Source organism: Malaclemys terrapin, chromosome 3 (assembly GCF_027887155.1).
Source record: "Malaclemys terrapin pileata isolate rMalTer1 chromosome 3, rMalTer1.hap1, whole genome shotgun sequence".
NCBI classification, from domain to species: Eukaryota; Metazoa; Chordata; order Testudines; family Emydidae; genus Malaclemys; species Malaclemys terrapin.
In genome coordinates this window covers 140,169,852-140,189,068 of record NC_071507.1, presented here as the reverse complement: position 1 = coordinate 140,189,068, position 19,217 = coordinate 140,169,852, and the positions used below count along the sequence as shown (strand labels likewise).

Genomic DNA, 19,217 nt, shown 5'->3' with positions numbered 1-19,217 from the left:
TCAGTTATTGGTCATTGGAGGTAACAAAGCGTATAGGGGGATGTTCGTATTTTGGTGTTGGGCAGCACAAAATATATAACTGCAATGTCCCCAATTGGGGGAGGGGGGGTAAACGGTGGGCGGGATCAAGATACAGCCGACAAGCAGTGAGGGTCCAACACTCATACAGAAAACAGAGACAGTCATGGGTATAAGTAAGTGGGCTGGGTAATGGGGATGGGGTGACCCTCACGTGGTGGGATTCAGTTAGGTTCGGTGGGTTCAGGGCTCAGGGAATAAAGTCCAGCAGGGGGGGTTTATAGGTCTCTTCCCCCTTGTGGGTGCACAAGGTCTCCCCGGCTCACTGCCAGTATTGGCGGTGGCCGGTGACGTGCTCTGTGTAGATGTCCAGAGACCAACGAATAGTGTCCGAGACCATTAGGCATCTCACGAGCCGCGCGTAATGACAGCCTACCCCACAGGTCCTCAGCATGCATTCGTTACATGGGTCCCAGGCACCCAGGGCCCCAACGAGCAGAGCGTCGGTATGCACCTCGTAGCCCTTTGTCCGCAGGGTGTCAGCCAGGGGGGGCGTACTTTTCGAGCTTGTGGGCTCGGGCTTCACAGAAGGCCGGGGTCCTGTTCTCGAATGGAATCGTTACGTTGACCAGGATGATCTTTTTTCCAACCTCGTCCGACGACGACGTCTGGGCGCAGCGGGTTGTCGGTGCCTGGGACGGCGCAGTTGACGGTGACCTCTCCCAAGCGCGGGTCGATGGTCTTCACTAGGCGGTCCTGGACGGCGTTGTGGCGCAGCTGCCAGGCTCTGGCATGGGGCTTGCAGAAGCATAGGATGTGGGGCAGGGTTTCGGCGACATACCCACACTTCCTGCAGCGTTTGTCCCGGTTCCCGTGGCGGATGGCTCCATTGAGGGGGACGCAATTCAGCCAGGCGCGGTGTATGAACCGCCAGTCGGCGAACCGGGTGAAGCTGCCCGTGGGGAGGAAGTGATTGCTGGAGTCCCACTAGCTGGTCACCTCGAAGGCCTTACCCTGGTCCGTTTTTTTCTTCAGGGTGTACACCTACAGCGCATGGACGGCGGCCTTCAGGGATCTCTCCAGCATGCCTCTGGCTCCGGGGGTGACGATGGTGTTGTCCTCCATTCCGATCCGCAGAATCAGGACTCCCAGCTCTTGTCGTTCCTCGCTCCATTCCCAGCAGCAGCCCAGTCGCTTCCCCAGTCAGCACATGGCATTGCGGGCGCGGGACCACAGTGAGGCGAGATCGCCCCTGTCCCGGGCGAATTCGCCGTCCAGGGAGCTGCTCAGAAAGGTGGCCACATCTTGGTCGGAGGGAGGTCTGCCGATTCATTTCTCGGTGGCGGCGTGCAGGGCGGCCGTCGAGACGTTCTTCACCTTGGAGTCCGGGCACGTCAGGAGGCGGAAGGCGTGCGTGACGACCGCGATGTCGCACAGGTCTCCCATGCAGGGGACGTTGGCACCACCGTGCCTGTGCTTGATGTATACGAGCTCGTTGCTGGCTCTCTGGGGCAGGGACAGCCATTACTTGACCAGCTGCCGGATGGTCTTGTCCGCCTTGTTGTGGGGCACCTTTGCCACAGCGGATCCTCTCAGGACGAAGGCGATGCGGGGGATCAGGAAGGCGTTGAGGGCAATGATTTTCTGCCATGGCGCCAGCAGGGATGCGTCGATCTTGGCGGCGTCCTGCAGGATCTCCCGGATGGTGTCCTCGGGCGTCTGCCCGACGCGGAAGCCCGTCGGCGTGCCGAGGTGCTGGTACGCCTGCCCCTCCGCCAGGGGGACGACGGACTCGCCCTGGATGAGGAACTCAGTCGTCAGTACCGAGTCCCTCTTGCTCCCATCAACGTGAAGGGTCGCGCACTTCTTGGCATCGAAGCGGAGCCCTGTCCAGTCCGCGGCTCTCCCAATGTTGTCGAGCATGCCCTGGAGCCTCTCTGTGTCGTCCACGATCAGGACCAGGTCGTCCGCGTAGGCCAAGACGCTCACCCTCTCGCCGTGCAGGTCGAAGCCGTTGGTGCCGTCGGAGATCGCCCGCAGGGGCGGCTCCATGGCGAGGTTGAAATCGATCAGGCTGAGGAGGCAACCCTGCTTCACGCCGCTGCGGATCGGTATCTCGGCAGTCTCCCCTTCTACTGAGCGGATGGTGGTGCTGCAGCCCTCGTATAGTTCCCGGATCAGGTGGAGAAAGGTCTCCGGCATCCCAAACTCCTGTAGTGTGTCGAAGATGTGATGATGGGGGATGGACCCGAAGGCGTTGGCCAGGTTGAGCCACGCTACCACGCACTGCTTCCGCGTTCTCCTGGTCGTCTGGATGACGGTCTGGAGCAGGAAGTTGTGCTCGTAACACCCCTCCGATGGCATGAAGCCCTTCTGGGCCAGGCTGATAGCTCCCCCGGTCATTGCCCACTCCGTGATCCTGGCTGCCAGGCAGCTGACGTACAGTTTGTACATGGTGGAGCAGAGGGAGATACTATCAACATCTATTCAGGTTCTGCTTCTCACTGTTCTCTCCCCAGGAGAGAGAGAGAGAGATTGTCCTAACAAGCAATCAGCACATTCATACAAAATACCAGCAAATAACATCCTGAAATAGGCCTTATTATTCTTACTATTACAAAAATCCAGGTGTTGTTTATCCCTAAACTTGGTTTAAACACTGGAATTAAAACAGAAATATAAGTAAAAAAAAAAAATGAAAGTTGATATTTTACCAAAATCATTATCCAGGAGAAAAACTGCAAGTAAAAACAAAAGCTAACCAATAACAATAATCTGTATTTTATAGCACGCAAAAGCATGTTAAGTGCTCTAAGTATGCTAAGTGCACTAAGCTTTTTTGCAAAAATTCCACCAAATGGCAAAGTCCCAACATTTAGGGCTTCTGTTTTTTAGAATTTTAGAAATTTTTGAGTTGTATGTAGATGTCCAAAAATTAGGGGTTTTCAGGGCGCTCTCTCTCTCTGTATACATTCTAATGAGTAATCTGTTTGTAATGTTCCCCTAGTGCACTTGAATGTAGTACTGTTTCAAACAGCACTATCTTAAAGCACACTAGGGAACCTTTAGTGTGGACCAGCAAAGTCTACATGAACAAATTACTGTGCAACACTTTAGTACAGGGGTTCTCAAATTTCATTGCACTGCGACCCACTTCAGACAATAAAATTTACGACACGACCCCAGGAGGGGTGACCAAAGCCTGAGCCCACTCAAGCTCTGCCACCCCAGGTTGGGGAGAGGGGGGGGGAAAAAGAGGGGCTGTCAAAGCCAAAGCCCGAGCCCCACTGGCCTGGGCAGGGGGGCCAAAGCCCAAGGGCTTCAGCCCCAGGCAGAGTGCCTGTAACTTGAGCCCCACCACCCAGGGCGGAAGCCCTTGGGCTCTGGCTTTGACCCGGGTTGGTAGGGCTCAGGCTTCGACCCACAGTTTGAGAACTGCTGCTTTAGTGCACTTTAAAAATCACACCCCCAAAGTCTGCATTACTGCTCTATGTACACAAGCCTATAGATACAAATAACCATTTTTTAAGTTTCGTTCTTGTCAGCGCTAGAATTTCACCTTTCCTCAAATTTTTGACTGTTTATAAAATGTCCAGGACTGAGACTGCAGCATAGATAGCATCTTTAGGGTAAGAATTTTTTTTTTTTAAAAAAAGGTGAGATTCTGCAACTGCTCCCTTCTGCTCATACTGAACCACCAGTTACTTCAATGGGCTCCTATGTATGCACAGGGCTGCACACATGTCAATCCAATTACAGGATCTAGCCTTAAACTTTCTGCTAGGGTAACTTCAAAACATAACATGAATTTCTTTTTGGATGCATAACCACTTCACATTTAAATTATGAGGTTATGCAATCCCCAGGGGAAAAACATATTGCAACAATGTGACATGACCCCTTAGATATAATCTTAATTTTTATTATGTACTTTTTACTGATGAGTCAAGTCCATGACATGTCATTAGATTTAAAATGTTCCTGATTATTTTTTCCTTGAAAACTAAAATCTGACCATTTTAATAAGGTCTATTAATCTCCAAAACCAAAATTAAATATTATGTATGGACTTAAAGCAATGTAACCAGGCAGAAAAATTATATTAGGTATTATACAGCAGACACAAACGAGCAGCTACAGTGAATATACACAGGAACTAACCTCCAAGGGCTGTGCATGGTAATGATCTGTAGGATCCTTCAATTCGGCTGCTTCCTTCATTAAACGTTTGACAGCTGAAAAAGGAAATTTGGTATATCAATATGAAAAGCTCCCTTAAAAAAAAAATATACAGAAGATTTTGTTAGCACTATCTTGAAAGGAGTCACTTCATCTAACAAAGCAGCTTATATGGGCTAGAACACCATGCTTCTCCCACCTGACTTCCTTCTTCTCCAAGATACACATGATGAATTACTCAGATATGACTCATTAAATCCTGTATCCTAAGAGCATTAAGTTGTGAGAAAAATTATATTTAGTTTCACAGTTTCCCAAATAACGTATTTGGACATTATGAGTAAATTTTATGTGATTTATTAATTCAGCCCTTACATTAAAGCTGAGGGGTGGAAATATAAAAAAAATGTACTAGGATTTCACAATCGCTTTTAATAAACACAGATGAACAAGGCATACCTATCATTACATTTTATCACAAGAACCTCCTTGCATTTCAGCAATTGCCTAAGTCGGCGTAGCTTACGTTGCTCCGGGGTGTGAAAAAATCACCCCCTGAGCAACGTAAGTTACATTGACTTAAAGCGCTGTCTACACCAGGCTATGTCAACAGGAGACACTCTTCTGCTGCCGTAGCTTCCACATCTCGTTGAGGTGGGGTAATTATGTCAATGGGAGACCACTCTCCCATCAACATAGTGCATCTTCACCAGACGCACTACATCAGCACAGCTGAACTGATATATAACGATATATATAGCACACTAGTGAAGACAAGCCCTAAAAAACTTGACACCTTGACCGCTAACAGTCAGGAAAGTTACATAACTATTATCTTTAACAGTTCAAACAAAATCATTGAGAGATTTCTACGAGAGGACTGAACACTGGAAAGTACATGGACACACACATCAACACTTTACATTTTGCCATTTGAAACCATACATACATGGTGCTCAAAACATTTACCCTACCTTGAGAACTAAGCCTACCAGTAAGGATGAAAAATACTTGTGCCCCCATTCCCACACTAAGGCCTCAGTTCAGGAAAGTATTTAAGCCCGTGTTTAACTTCAGGCACATGAACAGTCCCACTGAAGTCAATGGGGACTACTTATGTGCTTAAAGTTAGGTACATGCTTAAGTACTTTCTGCACTGAGGCCCAACGCCACACCTCACCAATGCCACGCCTCCTGCAATTTAAAGGAGTGGAACAGTTGGATGCTGTATTTATTTGTAAAATATTGTGAATCGACATTCTATATAATATTTTTAAGATGTAACTTAATATTAGAGCTTATCAAATAGTGGGGAAAAAAGCTGAATACATTCTACAGTATTCATCTAATATTATAACTGCCAAAAAGTACTTAGCTATCTTTAGTGCTAGTCAAATACCACAAAAGTATCAAATGAAATTATTTTACAAATGCCAGTGACATTCACTGAATAATATAGTTGTTAAGTACTATTTGACCAGCCCTATTTACTAGGACTCTCTTGCTTCGGTTGTGTTTTTTCCTTCCTGTCTTTACTCCACTCCATTTCCCTATCCAACCCTCAAAACAGATCATGGTGTATCTTTTTTTGAGTTATTTTCAGTATATTTCCATTTTTCCTTCTCTCTTGCCTCCACCCTCTCATCTCTTTCTATTATTACAGAAATGTTTTCTATCTCCTCCTGTATGTTTTCTGTAACTCCTTTCTTCTCTCCCCTCAACACTCTTTTGTCAGTAATCCCATCAATTTTCTCTCCACTCTCGTACACTCTCACGCATATCTACATGCTCAACAGTGGAAAGTTAACCAGATGCCTAGTAGACAGGAGACCAAACTTAATAGACACAGATGTATGAAAAAATGGGGGGGAGGGGGATTGCTAATCAGGCTAGGTGAAGAGATAGCCTCCACTCCTTCCCAGTTGCTTGGAAAGGTACGCGTACTGGGATTTCTATCAGGGTACTGTCCCCCTGGACCATGCATGGTAGCTCTATTGTTCATAACACTCTCATAGTAATAAGCGTTTGGTAAGTGTGAAGCCCCACACCCACCCAACCCTCTCTGACTACTGGAATGAAAGAGAAGGAAGCTCTCTGCGTTTCCTCTTCCACCCTCAGCCTCATACTCATAGGCACTGACTTTTATTTTTCGCCGGGGGGGGGGGGGAGGGTCCATTCCAAAGCCCCTGCCCTTGCTCCACCTCTTCCCACCCTCACTCCATCCCCAGCCACTAAGGCCCCTGCCCTCGCTCCACCCCCAGACTCCCAAGGCCTCCGCCCACAACTTGCTGTTCTTTGCCATCCCCCAATCCCCTTCCCGAGGCACCAAACAGCAGATCAGCAGCGTCGCCAATCAGCTATGGCTGGTGGGTACTGAGCACCCTTTTTTTCCCCCCTGTGGGTGCTCCAGCCCCGCAGCACTCACGGAGTCGGCACCTATGCTCATGTTTACTACAAGGGTGGACCTCTCACACTTTTACACTTCTGCCAACTTTCTGGATGCTATGAGTGTGGAGGGGGTCTCCTGTACTCCATCCCTCTTGCAGTTTTCTTGATATTGCAAGGGATGAGAAGTTGTGCATGCTACTCTAATCTTCCCACAGACTTAATTTTTAGTCCCCTTCCATAGTGAATAGCACCAGGGGTCTGACACTTTTGTTGTGGCTTGTGAAAACTATAAGCAATAGCATATTGACCTGGTTCCTTTTAGTTTCACATCTCCTCAAAGGGAAGTGAAAACCAGGGTGGATAAAAATCAATGATTAAAATAAATAAATAAATAAATAAATAAATCTGATTTTTTTTTTTTTTTTGATAAAATGCTTTTTTAGGGGAAAAACTATCTAAAGATAGTTTTAATTAAGATACATTATAGCTCAAAGATATCTCATCATGGAATAGGGATTATAAATTCTAATTTTATAGTATGAGACAATATATTCATGTAATGTTTAAGAAAAGTTTTGTAAATGAGTTCCAATAGTTCATGGATTAGGGACCCAATTTTATGGGGTTCCAGTGGCTTCTGTATAGATTATTTAGGTTAATCTTTCTATCTACCCAATGAGACTCAGTGCTCAGTCTAGATGATACCATCAGAGATGCTTAGTTTTGCAGTTCTCAAATTGCGGATTTGTGTCTCCAGAGACAACATGCTTGTTAACAGCAAAAATGTTTTTAAATAAATAAATATTTAAATCAAATCCATCCTGGTGAAAACTAACATGATTTGGTCATTTTTCTCTCACACAGCTTGGAAAAGTTCTGAGTAGATGGAGAAACGCTGGAGCAATCAGTCTACAGACTTAGGAAGACAGCACTTTAACAGTTTAATCTCAGTTTACACTTAGAAGGTTATTTTCACAAGCATAAGTGCTAGAAACAGTGAAGGATGGCTGGGTGGCTAAAGTACTGTCTGGTAATTCAGGAGACCTGGATTTAATTTCTAGCTCTGCCACAGAATTCCCCTGTGATTTTAGGCAAGTCACAATCTCTTGGTGGCTCAGCTCCCCATAACAATGGTTCCTCTATGTTAACCTTTGTCTGTCATGTCTATTTAGACTGTGAGCTCTTCAGGTCAGGAACTCCCTCTGTATGTTTGTACTGTCCATATCACAATGGGACCCTGATCTTAGTTGATGCTTCTAGTCTCTAATGAAATACAAATAATTAATAATAATGCTTAAGAAAAAGAAAGGTTAGAGTCTACAGAAGCTGATAGTACTTGTCCTGGAAAATTTCCTACTCACCCTGGATGCATGATTTTTCAAATCCCGTGATATAATCCTACTTGTGAAAGAATCTCATTTTGTAATTCTAAAATTATTTAAATTTTAAAAATCTCCCTCCTCTAGAAATAGCTGAAATGTCACATTTATTCTGCACACTGAATACCGACATTCTCCAAAGCCCATGCCCATCGCTAAAGTAGGAAACACTCATATTGAGCTTCATCTTTTCCTCCAGAAACATTTGTGCCAAATTATTAAGTCATGGAAGCCTGGCCTGAAGAATCACAAAGAGACACCCAGAGCAGCCACCTGATCAGCTTTTCACACCTTCTCAGTTTCAGCATGCAGGTTTCATCAGTCCCAGCCACTAGAAGGAGGGTTCTGCATACCATGCTCAATTACTGACACAGCTCTCCTGAAAGCATCATCAGATCTGGATGCTTCAACAAGGCAATAGTGCTTCATAATGGCATGAAATCAACCCCAAGTTGCTGCTCTGCATGTTTCTGAGATGGGTATGGTGCTCATGGAAGCGGCAGATGCAGCCTGAGCCTTAGAGGAGCCCTAATCTGAGATCTAAACTGGCTAGCACATAACTGAGCCTAATGCACTGAGAGTCCTTAAGTTGAAACAGTGTGGCCCTTTAACCTGTCTGCAAACACTAGAGTCTTGAGAGATGCGAATATCCTGTGTTATCTAGCCTCCCACTGACAGATATATGGTTTGGGAAAGAGAAGTTTTAAATTTATTTGTTTCAAATGAAAATCAGTGACTACCTTAGGCAAAAATTTGGGATGGGGACTAAGGATTATCCTTATACAAAATCATACATGAAGGATCTGCTGTAAATGATTGTATTTTCTCAATTCTTCTGTCTAATGCAATTGCTTCTAAAAATGCTACCTTCATGGATAAATGTAGCAAAGATGTGGTCAAGAGCTCAAACGGGGGAGCCATTAAACCTGCTAGGACCACACTGAGGTCCCAGGAAAGAGGAACCTCCCTAACCGATGGAAAAACATGTGTAGGGCCCTTGAGGAATATAGTCACAACTGGATGGGAAAAACTATATATCCCCGGAAACGGTGGTGATAGCTGGGCGGCGGGTGAACCCCAGCTTTGGGAAGGCTATCTTGCCAGCCCTGCCCCCCACATGCCGGAGCACTGACACCACCCTCCCTTAACAGGAGGAGGAGGGATGCAGCGAGCAGCAGGGACTTCCGGGTGGGTGGGGGGGAGGGAGTGATAGAGTGGAGGACTTACCGGCAGGCAGCAGGGGCCTCGGGGAAGGGGCAGGGCCACCACGAGCCAGGTGTCCGGTGGGCGGCAACTGCACCTATTATACCCGTCGCCCATATAGCTGCTAAATGTACCCAGATAAAAGTGAGAACTTCTTCCACCAGGTAGCATATATTAGTCTGGTGGAATCCTTTATATTTTGAATTAAGATGTTTTGAGCATCCAAAAAACAAGATCTTTTCATGCCAATCCATCCAGCCAATATCCAGGCTATGAAGTGGAGATAGGCTGGATCTGAATACAGAATGTTCCCATTCTCCTGGGAGATGAAGCCTTACAGAAAAGGTTAGGATTTGGGAGGGTGAGTTGACAAGACCACAAGATCCCGGTACCAGAATTGTTTTGGCCAAGCAGATGCTACCATGGGTGTCTTAAATTCTTCAACAGCCTCTGAATCAGAGGGGTGGGAGGGTAAGTATGCATCATGCTTGGAGACAATGCAATGAGGAATGTGCCTGATAAGGATCTTGGAGCTAGGCCTAACCTCAAGCAGAAATTGGGACATTCTTATTCCTGTCTTTTTCTCAGAGGTCTCCTGATGGTTGGCCCCCTCCCTGAAAGATGTTTCATATAACGGACTCATAGGCCACTCATGATCCACAGAAAGCTGTCTGCTCAGGAGATCTGTCAGGGCATTTTGTAGACCTGGGAAGTATAGCGCTATGGGTGAGAGCTGATTTAGTTTTGGTGACCAGTGAAGACCTCATAGAAGAAAAAGTTGTAGGGGACAACCTTGGTTCGAGCGATCATGAACTAATTCAGTTCAAACTAAATGGAAGGATAAACAAAAACAGATCTGACTAGGGTTTTTGATTTCAAAAGGGCTAATTTTAAAAAATTAAGGAAATTAGTTAGGGAAGTGGATTGGACTGAAGAACTTGTGGATCTAAAGGTGGAGGAGGCCTGGAATTACTTCAAGTCAAAGTTGCAGGAACTACCAGAAGTCTGCCTCTCAAGAAAGGGGAAAAAATTCATAGGCAGGCAAGTATGCTCCACACCTCAGATTTTGGAAGGCATGTCAGATTCTTAAACCTTGGGTCGAGTGCCGTAGCTATCTTTAGAAATCTCACATTGCTACCTTCTTTGTGTTTTGTCAAATCTGCAGTGAAAGTGTTTTTAAAATGAACAATGTGCTGGGTCATCATCCGAGACTGCTATAACATGAAATATATGGCAGAATGTGGGTAAAACAAGAGCAGGGGGATGTACAAATCTCCCCCAAGGAGTTCAAGCACAAATTTAATTAACACTAAAAAAAAAAAAAAAAAAAAAAAAAAGAGCATCATCAGCAGGGAAGCATATCCTCTGGAATGGTGGCCGAAGCATGAAGGAACATACGGATGTTTGGCATATCTGCCACGTAAATACCTTGCTATCCCAGCTACAAAAGTGCCTTGCAAATTCCTGTTCTCACTTTCTGGTGGCATTGTAAATAAGAAGGCAGCATTATCTCCCGTAAACGTAAACAAACTTATCTGTTTTAGCGATTGGCTGAACAAGAAGTAGGACAGAGCCTACAAGTTCACTCAGAAGTTTTACATATTTTTTTTAATATATATAACTGCATTAAAAACAAAACAATCTACATTTGTAAGGTGCACTTTCACAACAAAAAGATTGCACTACAGCACTTGTATGAGGTGAATTGAAAAAAAACTATTTCTTTTTATTACTATTTTTACGGTGCAAATATTTGTAATAAAGAAAAATATACACTTTCAATTACAACACATTTTTATATGTAAATAAATTATTTATGTAGAGAAACATCCAAAATATTTAATAAATTTCAATTGGTATTCTATTGTTTTAACAGTGCTATTAAAACTGTGATTAATCGCGATTAATTTTTTAAATTGTGATTAATTTTTTGAGTTAACCGCATGAGTTAACTGCGTTTAATCGACAGCCCTAATTCAAACATTCTGAACGTGTTCATTCAATTTAGTCAAAATCCATGTTGCAGTGATGTTGGTTTACTACCCACCCATGCAGTCATGTTCATTTTTTTCCCCTCACCCCACAGTATCTAGATTTCTAAAGAGGTTACTGCATGCATATCCACCAGCAAGAGAACCACCTCCAATCTGGGATCTCAGTATTATCCTTCCAAACCTTATGGAATCTCCCTTTGAGCTTCTTTCTGAACGCACTTTACACAACCTTACTCTCAAAGCAGCCTTTTTAGCCTCCATTTCTGACCTTTCTGGCTGATGTAAACACCAGGCTCTTATGACTGATCCTTTTTACATAACTTTTCATAGAGATAGAGTGATGTTGAGAACTCATCCCAACTCTAGTCCCAAAGTTGTGTTGGACTTTTATTTGTATTAGTCTGTTAATTTAACCAGTTATCTTTCCAAAACTCTTCAGGAGAGAAGAAATTCAATCCTTGGATATTTCAAGGTCTCTGTTATATTACCTCAATAAGACACAGCTTTCAGACTGTCTCCTCATCCTATTTTTTTATCTGTAGTTTCTAAGGCTCAAGCCATCTCCTCCCAGAGAATATAAAAATTGATACACATTTACTTGTGTTTACATAGTTCAGAACTTTGTTAGTCAGGTGACTCCCTTTTTTATTTCTTTTTAATAGTATCACTACATTGTTGCATTTGATGGCTTAAAAATGTTCTGTTTATAAATAATATGGTTACTTTGTAAATGATTTGTGTAAAATAGTCAAGATGTGGTTAATTTTACTTGGAGTACATTGTAAAAATGATCAAAAGTAACTTTTCAAGGACTTTGTTGTCCAAACACTTCAGTTCTCTGTCAGATTTGTCTATCCACTTTCAAATGTCACCATCATCCACTGACACTCACTCTACTGATTAAACTCCAGGTTTTCTAGATAGAAATGCATTTTAAAAACAGATTTGACTGCCTACCTTGGCTAGGCAAAATATGCTTAAACTGTGTTAGCATGGACAGGATTAAAACCATGTTTAAAATTGTTCTGCTAACTCAGTTTCATTTCTAGAGCAGATGCTCTGCTTTCCTTTATCCTTGTGATAAATTTTATATTGAAATCTGCTGCAGCTAATCTGACATGTCAGAGGTGCTATTTACCTGGCTTAAACATCAGTTCTCATTTTTATAGGAGAATTTTGTGATTCATTCTTCAGATCAAACTTCGCACCAGATTAGAAATGTACAAGTAATCTTGATTAGGCTTCAAATAAATGCTTTAAACTGAACTTATAAAGGTTTTCTTGGTTTTACATAAAGGATATCTTTTATCTGAATATGTTTCTGTGGATTTAGTCACTTTCTACAGTACGTAATTAGGGCTTCTGATTTTAGGTTTTGACTGATAAAATACCCTGATATAAAAATAATTAAATTGGTGTTAATCCAATAAACTCTGGAACTGGTTACTTTTATCTAAGGGCATGTATATATCAAGCAGTAATGTAGGCTATGGAGGTGTGATTTCTAAAGTGCACTAACATATTGTGCATTATTGGTCGGCGTAGGTCCTGCTGGTGTGCACTTGACTAAAGGTTACCTAGTGCGCTTTAACATAGCACTGTCTGAAACAACTACATTAGTGTGCTAAGGAAAATTATAAAGATATTACTTATTATAGTATATATCACTATAATGAATAATGTAAGCCCTGAAAACCCATTTTTGAATATCTGCATAAAACTGAAAAATGCTAAAAATGAAATTAATATACCCTGAAAAACAGAAGTGCTATAAATAATTCACTAACAGTCTCACACATTAGTTAGGATTTTCACTTACAACTTAGAACCTATGACTATCTATTCTAATGGGGAAAATGACTAGCTGCTAATCTGTAGTGTCACTATGGTTTGGACAAACCAGTCTGAAGTGACTACTATTTTTAATTCTTTTTAACTATTGTAAGGGTGTTGGCCCCCAATTTAAAACATTGAAAGCCTGCGGGAGGAGAGTTTGAGAAAAGATTTTCATTTTAAGCATTTTTTCTGGTGTTTTGTGTTTGCTTAAGTAATAATTATCTTTGCTTTAAAACTTCAGAATTTATCGTTGTGTATGTTCATGTTATGAAAGGCCCTATTGTAATGCATGCTGTACACAGATGCAAACTGTAAACTTATTCCTGGCTTTCTAAAGTTTGTGCAGTTGTCAGCAGCTTTTTTTTTTTTTAAAAAAAAAACAGGAATAGATTTACCAGGAAATTACTTGTTTTCTTAGACAGCAAATACTTAGTACTTGAATGGAAAGACCTTCAAGGATATCCCAGGTTGCTGCAGAATGTAGTGTTGGTGGTTCAGTCTATAGCATTCTTTTCTCTGAGTCTTTAGAGTCATAGACTTTAAGGTCAGAATGGACTATTATGATCGTCTCTAGTCCGACTTCCTGCACAACGCAGGCCACAGAATCTCACCCATCCACCCCCGCAGCAAACCCCTAGCCTATGTCTGACCCACTGAAGTCCTCAAATCATGGTTTAAAGACTGCAAGGTGCAGAGAATCCTCCAGCAAGTGACCTGTGCCCACACTGCAAAGGAAGGCGAAAAACCCCCAGGGCCTCTGCCAGTCTGCCCTGGAGGAAAATTCCTTCCCGACCCCAAATATGGCGATCACCTAAACCCTGAGCATGTGGGCAAGACTCACCAGCCAGACACCAGGAAAGAATTCTCTGTAGTAACTCAGATCCCATCCTATCTAACATCCCATTACAGGGCATTGGGCATATTTACCGCTAATAGCCTAATTTTGGCAATTAATTGATCTTTGACTATCCCATCATACTATTCCCTCCATACACTTATCAAGCGAAGTTTTGAAGCCAGGTATGTCTTTTGCCCCTAATGCTACCCTTAGAAGGCTGTTCCAGAACTTCACTCCTCTGATGGTTAGAAACCTTCGTCTAATTTCAAGTCTAAACTTCCTGATGGCCAGTTTATATCCATTTGTTCTTGTGTCCACACTGATACTGAGCTTAAATACTTCCTCTCCCTCCCTGGTATTTATCCCTCTGATGTATTTATGGAGAGCGATCATATCTCCCCTCAGCCTTCTTTTGGTTAGGCTAAACAAGCCGAGCTCTTTGAGTCTCCCTTCATAAGACAGGTTTTCCATTCCTCGGATCATCCTAATAGCCCTTCTCTGTACCTGTTCCAGTTTGAATTCATCCTTCTTAAACATGGGAGACCAGAACTGCACACAGAATTCTAGATGAGGTCTCACCAGTGCCTTGTAGGATGGTACTAACACCTCCTTATTTCTACTGGAAATACCTCACCTGATGCATCCCAAGACCACATTAGCTTTTTTCACGGCCATATCAAATTGGCATCTCATAGTCATCCTGTGATCAACCAATACTCCAAGGTCCTTCTCCTTCCCTGTTACTTCCAACTGATGAATCCCCAGCTTATAACAAAAATTCTTATTAATCCCTAAATGCATGACCTTGCACTTTTCACTATTACATTTCATCCTATTACTACTACTCCAGTTTAAAAGGTCATCCAGATCTTCCTGTATGATATCTGAGTCTCTCTCTGTATTGGCAATACCTCCCAGCTTTGTGTCATCTGCAAACTTTATTAGCATACTCCCACTTTTTGTGCCAAGGTCAGTAATAAAAAGATTAAATAAGATTGGTCCCAAAATCGATCCCTGAGGAACTCCACTAGTAACCTCCCTCCAGCCTGACAGTTCACCTTTCAGTATGACCCGTTGTAGTCTTCCCTTTAACCAGTTCCTTATCCGCCTTTCAATTTTCGTATTGATCCTCATCATTTCCAATTCAACTAATAATTCCTCATGTGGAACTGTATCAAATGCCTTACTGAAATCGAGGTAAACTAGATCCACTGCATTTCCTTTATCTAAAAAATCTGTTACTTTCTCAAAGGAAGAGATCAGGTTGGTTTGGCACGATCTACCTTTTGTAAAACCATGTTGTATTTTGTCCCAATTATCATTGACCTCAATGTTCTTAACTACTTTTTCCTTCAAATTTTTTTCCAAGACCTTGCATACTACAGATGTCAAACTAACAAGCCTGTAGTTACGCAGATCACTTTTTTTCCTGTCTTAAAAATAGGAACTATGTTAGCAATTCTCCAGTCGTACGGTACAACCCCTGAGTTTACAGATTCATTAAAAATTCTTGCTAATGGGCTTGCAATTTCATGTGCTAGTTCCTCTAATATTCTTGGACGAAGATTATCTGGGCCCCTAGATTTAGTCCCATTAAGCTGTTTGCGTTTGGTTTCTGCCTTGGATGTGGTAATATCTACCTCCATATCCTCATTCCCATTTGTCATCCTGCTATTATCCCTAAGCTCCTCATTAAAGACTGAAGCAAAGTATTTGTTTAGATATTGGGCCATGCTTAGATTATCCTTAACCTCCACTCCATCCTCAGTGTTTAGTTGTCCCACTTCTTTCTTTGTTTTCTTCTTCTTTATATGGCTATAGAACCTTTTACTATTGGTTTTAATTCCCATTGCAAGGTCCCTTGCCGGTTCCATCTGTTTCCCTTAAAACCAATAAACCAAACTACATTCAAAACTTCTTGCTTAAACAACCCTTTCATTAACTAGGAGACAATGCAGGCAGAAGAACAGCTGCAGAGGGGCTATCCAGTTTATTGCACTGAGTGCAGCATGTATGATTACCTGCCCTGTGGGCAGGTGGCGTATCTGTGCAATCGGTGCAAGGAGCCCCTGGCCCTCAGAGACCACGTATGGACTTTGGAGGCCAGGCTAGCGGAACTGGAGGAGGTAAGAGAGGCATGTTGATGAGGCTTTCCGGGACACTGTAGAATTGTCCCAGCTCCGGTCAGACAGCCCCTGCACTGTTGAGGAGGATGAAAGGCCCAGGGAAGCAGAGCAGTCAACGGGAGCAGAGGGAAACCTTCCCATAGTTGGGACCCTCCTTCCAGATGGTGCCGGGGTTGCCTCTCGCACGGAGGTTACCTCTCCGGGGGAGGGAACTCCAGTTACTAGGAAAAGGCAGGTGTTAGTAATGGGAGAACCGTATGGTGACTTGCCTGCCTGGTGCGAAGGCTGCGGATCTCTCGAGGCATCTAGACAGACTTATGTGTAGTGCTGGGGAGGAGTCAGCGGTCGTGGTACATGTAGGTACCAATGACATAGGGAAGATGTCCTGGAGGCCAAATTTAGGCTGCTAGGGAAGAGACTGAAATCCAGGACCTCTATGGTGGCATTCTCAGAAATGCTCCCAGTTCCATGCGCAGGGCCAGGTAGGCAGGCAGAGCTTCAGAGTCTCAAATGCGTGGATGAGACGATGGTGTAGAGAAGAGAGGTTTACATTCATTAGGAACTGGGAAAACTTTTGGGATGGGGGGAGCCTAAACAGGAGAGATGGGCTCCATCTAAACCAAAGTGGAACCAGACTGCTGGCACTAAACATTAAAAAGGTTGTAGAGCAGTTTTTAAACTAGGAGATGGGGGAAAGCCGACTGCTGCAGAGGAGCATGTGGATCGGACAGAGACTTCTCTTAGGGGAGAGTCTAATGATAGAGAATCTCCAGGTTATAGTCAGGAGCAGAGGATGGAAGAGGATAATGTAAGGGCCAGATCAGATGATAAACATTCACATAAAAAAGAATCTGACACAACAGAAAAGGGCAGACAAATAAACAGTGACAAATTTTTAAAGTGCTTGTACACAAATGCTAGAAGTTTAAATAATAAGATGGGTGAACTAGAGTGCCTTGTGATAAAGGAGGATACGTTGATATAATAGGCATCACAGAAACCTGGTGGACTGAGAGCAATCAATGGGACACAATCATTCCAGGGTACAAAATATATCGGAAGGACAGAACAGGTCATGCGGGGGAGGGGGAAGTGGCACTATATGTGAAAGAAAATGTAGAATCAAATTAAGTAAAAATCTTAAGTGAATCCACATGTTCCATAGAATCTCTATGGATAGAAATTTCATGCTCTAATAAGAATAGAACATTAGGGATCTATTATAGACCACCTGACCAGGACAGTGATGATGAAATGCTAAGGGAAATTAGAGAGGCTATCAAAATTAAGAACTCAATAATAGTGGGGGATTTCAATTATCCCCATATTGACTGGGAACGTTTCACTTCAGGACGAAATGCAGAGATAAAATTTCTCGATACTTTAAATGACTGCTTCATGGAGCAGTTGGTACGGGAACCCACAAGGGGAGAGGCAACTCTAGATTTAGTCCTGAGTGGAGCGCAGGAGCTGGTCAAAGAGGTAACTATAGCAGGACCGCTTGGAAATAGTGACCATAATACAATAGCATTCAACATCCCTATGGTGGGAAGAACATCTCAACACTGTGGCATTTAATTTCAAAAGGGGGAACTATGCAAAAACGAGGGGGTTAATTAAACAGAAGTTAAAAAGTACAGTGACTAAAGTGAAACCCCTGCAAGTTGCATGGGCGCTTTTTAAAGACACCATAATAGAGGCCCAACTTCAATGTATACCCCAAATTAAGAAACACAGTAAAAGAACTAAAAAAGAGCCACTGTGGCTTAACAACTATGTAAGAGAAGCCGTGAGAGATAAAAAGAATTATTTTAAAAAGTGGAAGTCAAATCCTAGTGAGGCAAATAGAAAGGAGCATAAACGCTGCCAAATTAAGTGTAAGAATGTAATAAGAAAAGCCAAAGAGGAGTCTGAAGAACGGATAGCCAAAAACTCCAAAAGTAATAACAAAATGTTTTTTAAGTACGTCAGAAGCAGGAAGCCTGCTAAACAACCAGTGGGACCCCTTGATGATTGAGTACAAAAGGAGCGCTTAAAGACGATAAAGTCATTGCAGAGAAACTAAATGGATTCTTTGCTTCAGTCTTCACAGCTGAGGATGTTAGGGAGATTCCCAAACCTGAGACGGCTTTTGTAGGTGACAAATCTGAGGAACTGTCACAGATTGAAGTGTCACTAGAGGAGGTTTTGGAATTAATTGATAAACTTAACATTAACAAGTCACCGGGACCAGATGGCATTCACCCAAGACTTCTGAAAGAACTCAAATGTGAAGTTGCGGAACTATTAACTAAGGTTTGTAACCTGCCCTTTAAATCGGCTTCTGTACCTAATGACTGGAAGTTAGCTAATGTAACACCAATAATTAAAAGGGCTCTAGAGGTGATCCCGGCAATTACAGACCGGTAAGTCTAACGTCGGTACCGGGCAAATTAGTCGAAACAATAGCTAAGAATAAAATTATCCGACACATAGAAAAACAAACTGTTGAGCAATAGTCAACATGGTTTCTGTAAAGGGAAATCGTGACTTACTAATCTATTAGAGTTCTTTGAAGGGGTCAACAAACATGTGGACAAGGGGGATCCGGTGGACATAGTGTACTTAGATTTCCAGAAAGCCTTTGACGAGGTCCCTCACCAAAGGCTCTTACGTAAATTAAGCTGGGATAAAAGGGAAGGTCCTTTCACGGATTGAGAACTGGTTAAAAGACCGGGCACAAAGGGTAGGAATTAATGGTAAATTCTCAGAATGGAGAGGGGTAACTAGTGGTGTTCCCCAAGGGTCAGTCCTCGGACCAATCCTATTCAACTTATTCATAAATGATCTGGAGAAAGGGGTAAACAGTGAGGTGGCAAAGTTTGCAGACGATACTAAACTGCTCAAGATAGTTAAGACCAAAGCAAACTGTGAAGAACTTCTAAAAGATCTCACAAAACTAAGTGATTGAGCAACAAAATGGCAAATGAAATTTAATGTGGATAAATGTAAAGTAAAGCACATTGGAAAAAATAACCCCAACTATACATACAATATGATGGGGGCTAATTTAGCTACAACATGTCAGGAAAAAGATCTTGGAGTCATCGTGGATAGTTCTCTGAAGATGTCCACGCAGTGTGCAGAGGCGGTCAAAAAAGCAAACAGGATGTTAGGAATCATTAAAAAGGGGATAGAGAATAAGACTGAGAATATATTATTGCCCTTATATAAATCGATGGTATGCCCACATCTTGAATACTGCGTACAGATGTGG

At 43.0% G+C, this 19,217-nt stretch overlaps 1 protein-coding gene across 1 annotated transcript in view; it reads right to left on the bottom strand.

The window, feature by feature from the left end:
- The window catches only part of UBE2J1 (ubiquitin conjugating enzyme E2 J1), a 62,293-nt gene that overhangs the window by 38,183 nt on the left and 4,893 nt on the right, over positions 1–19,217 (bottom strand). The window contains exon 2 of the mRNA XM_054022159.1: positions 4,180–4,253. Coding sequence (XP_053878134.1) covers positions 4,180–4,253 — 74 coding nt within the window. The remainder of the gene's footprint in view (positions 1–4,179; positions 4,254–19,217) is intronic.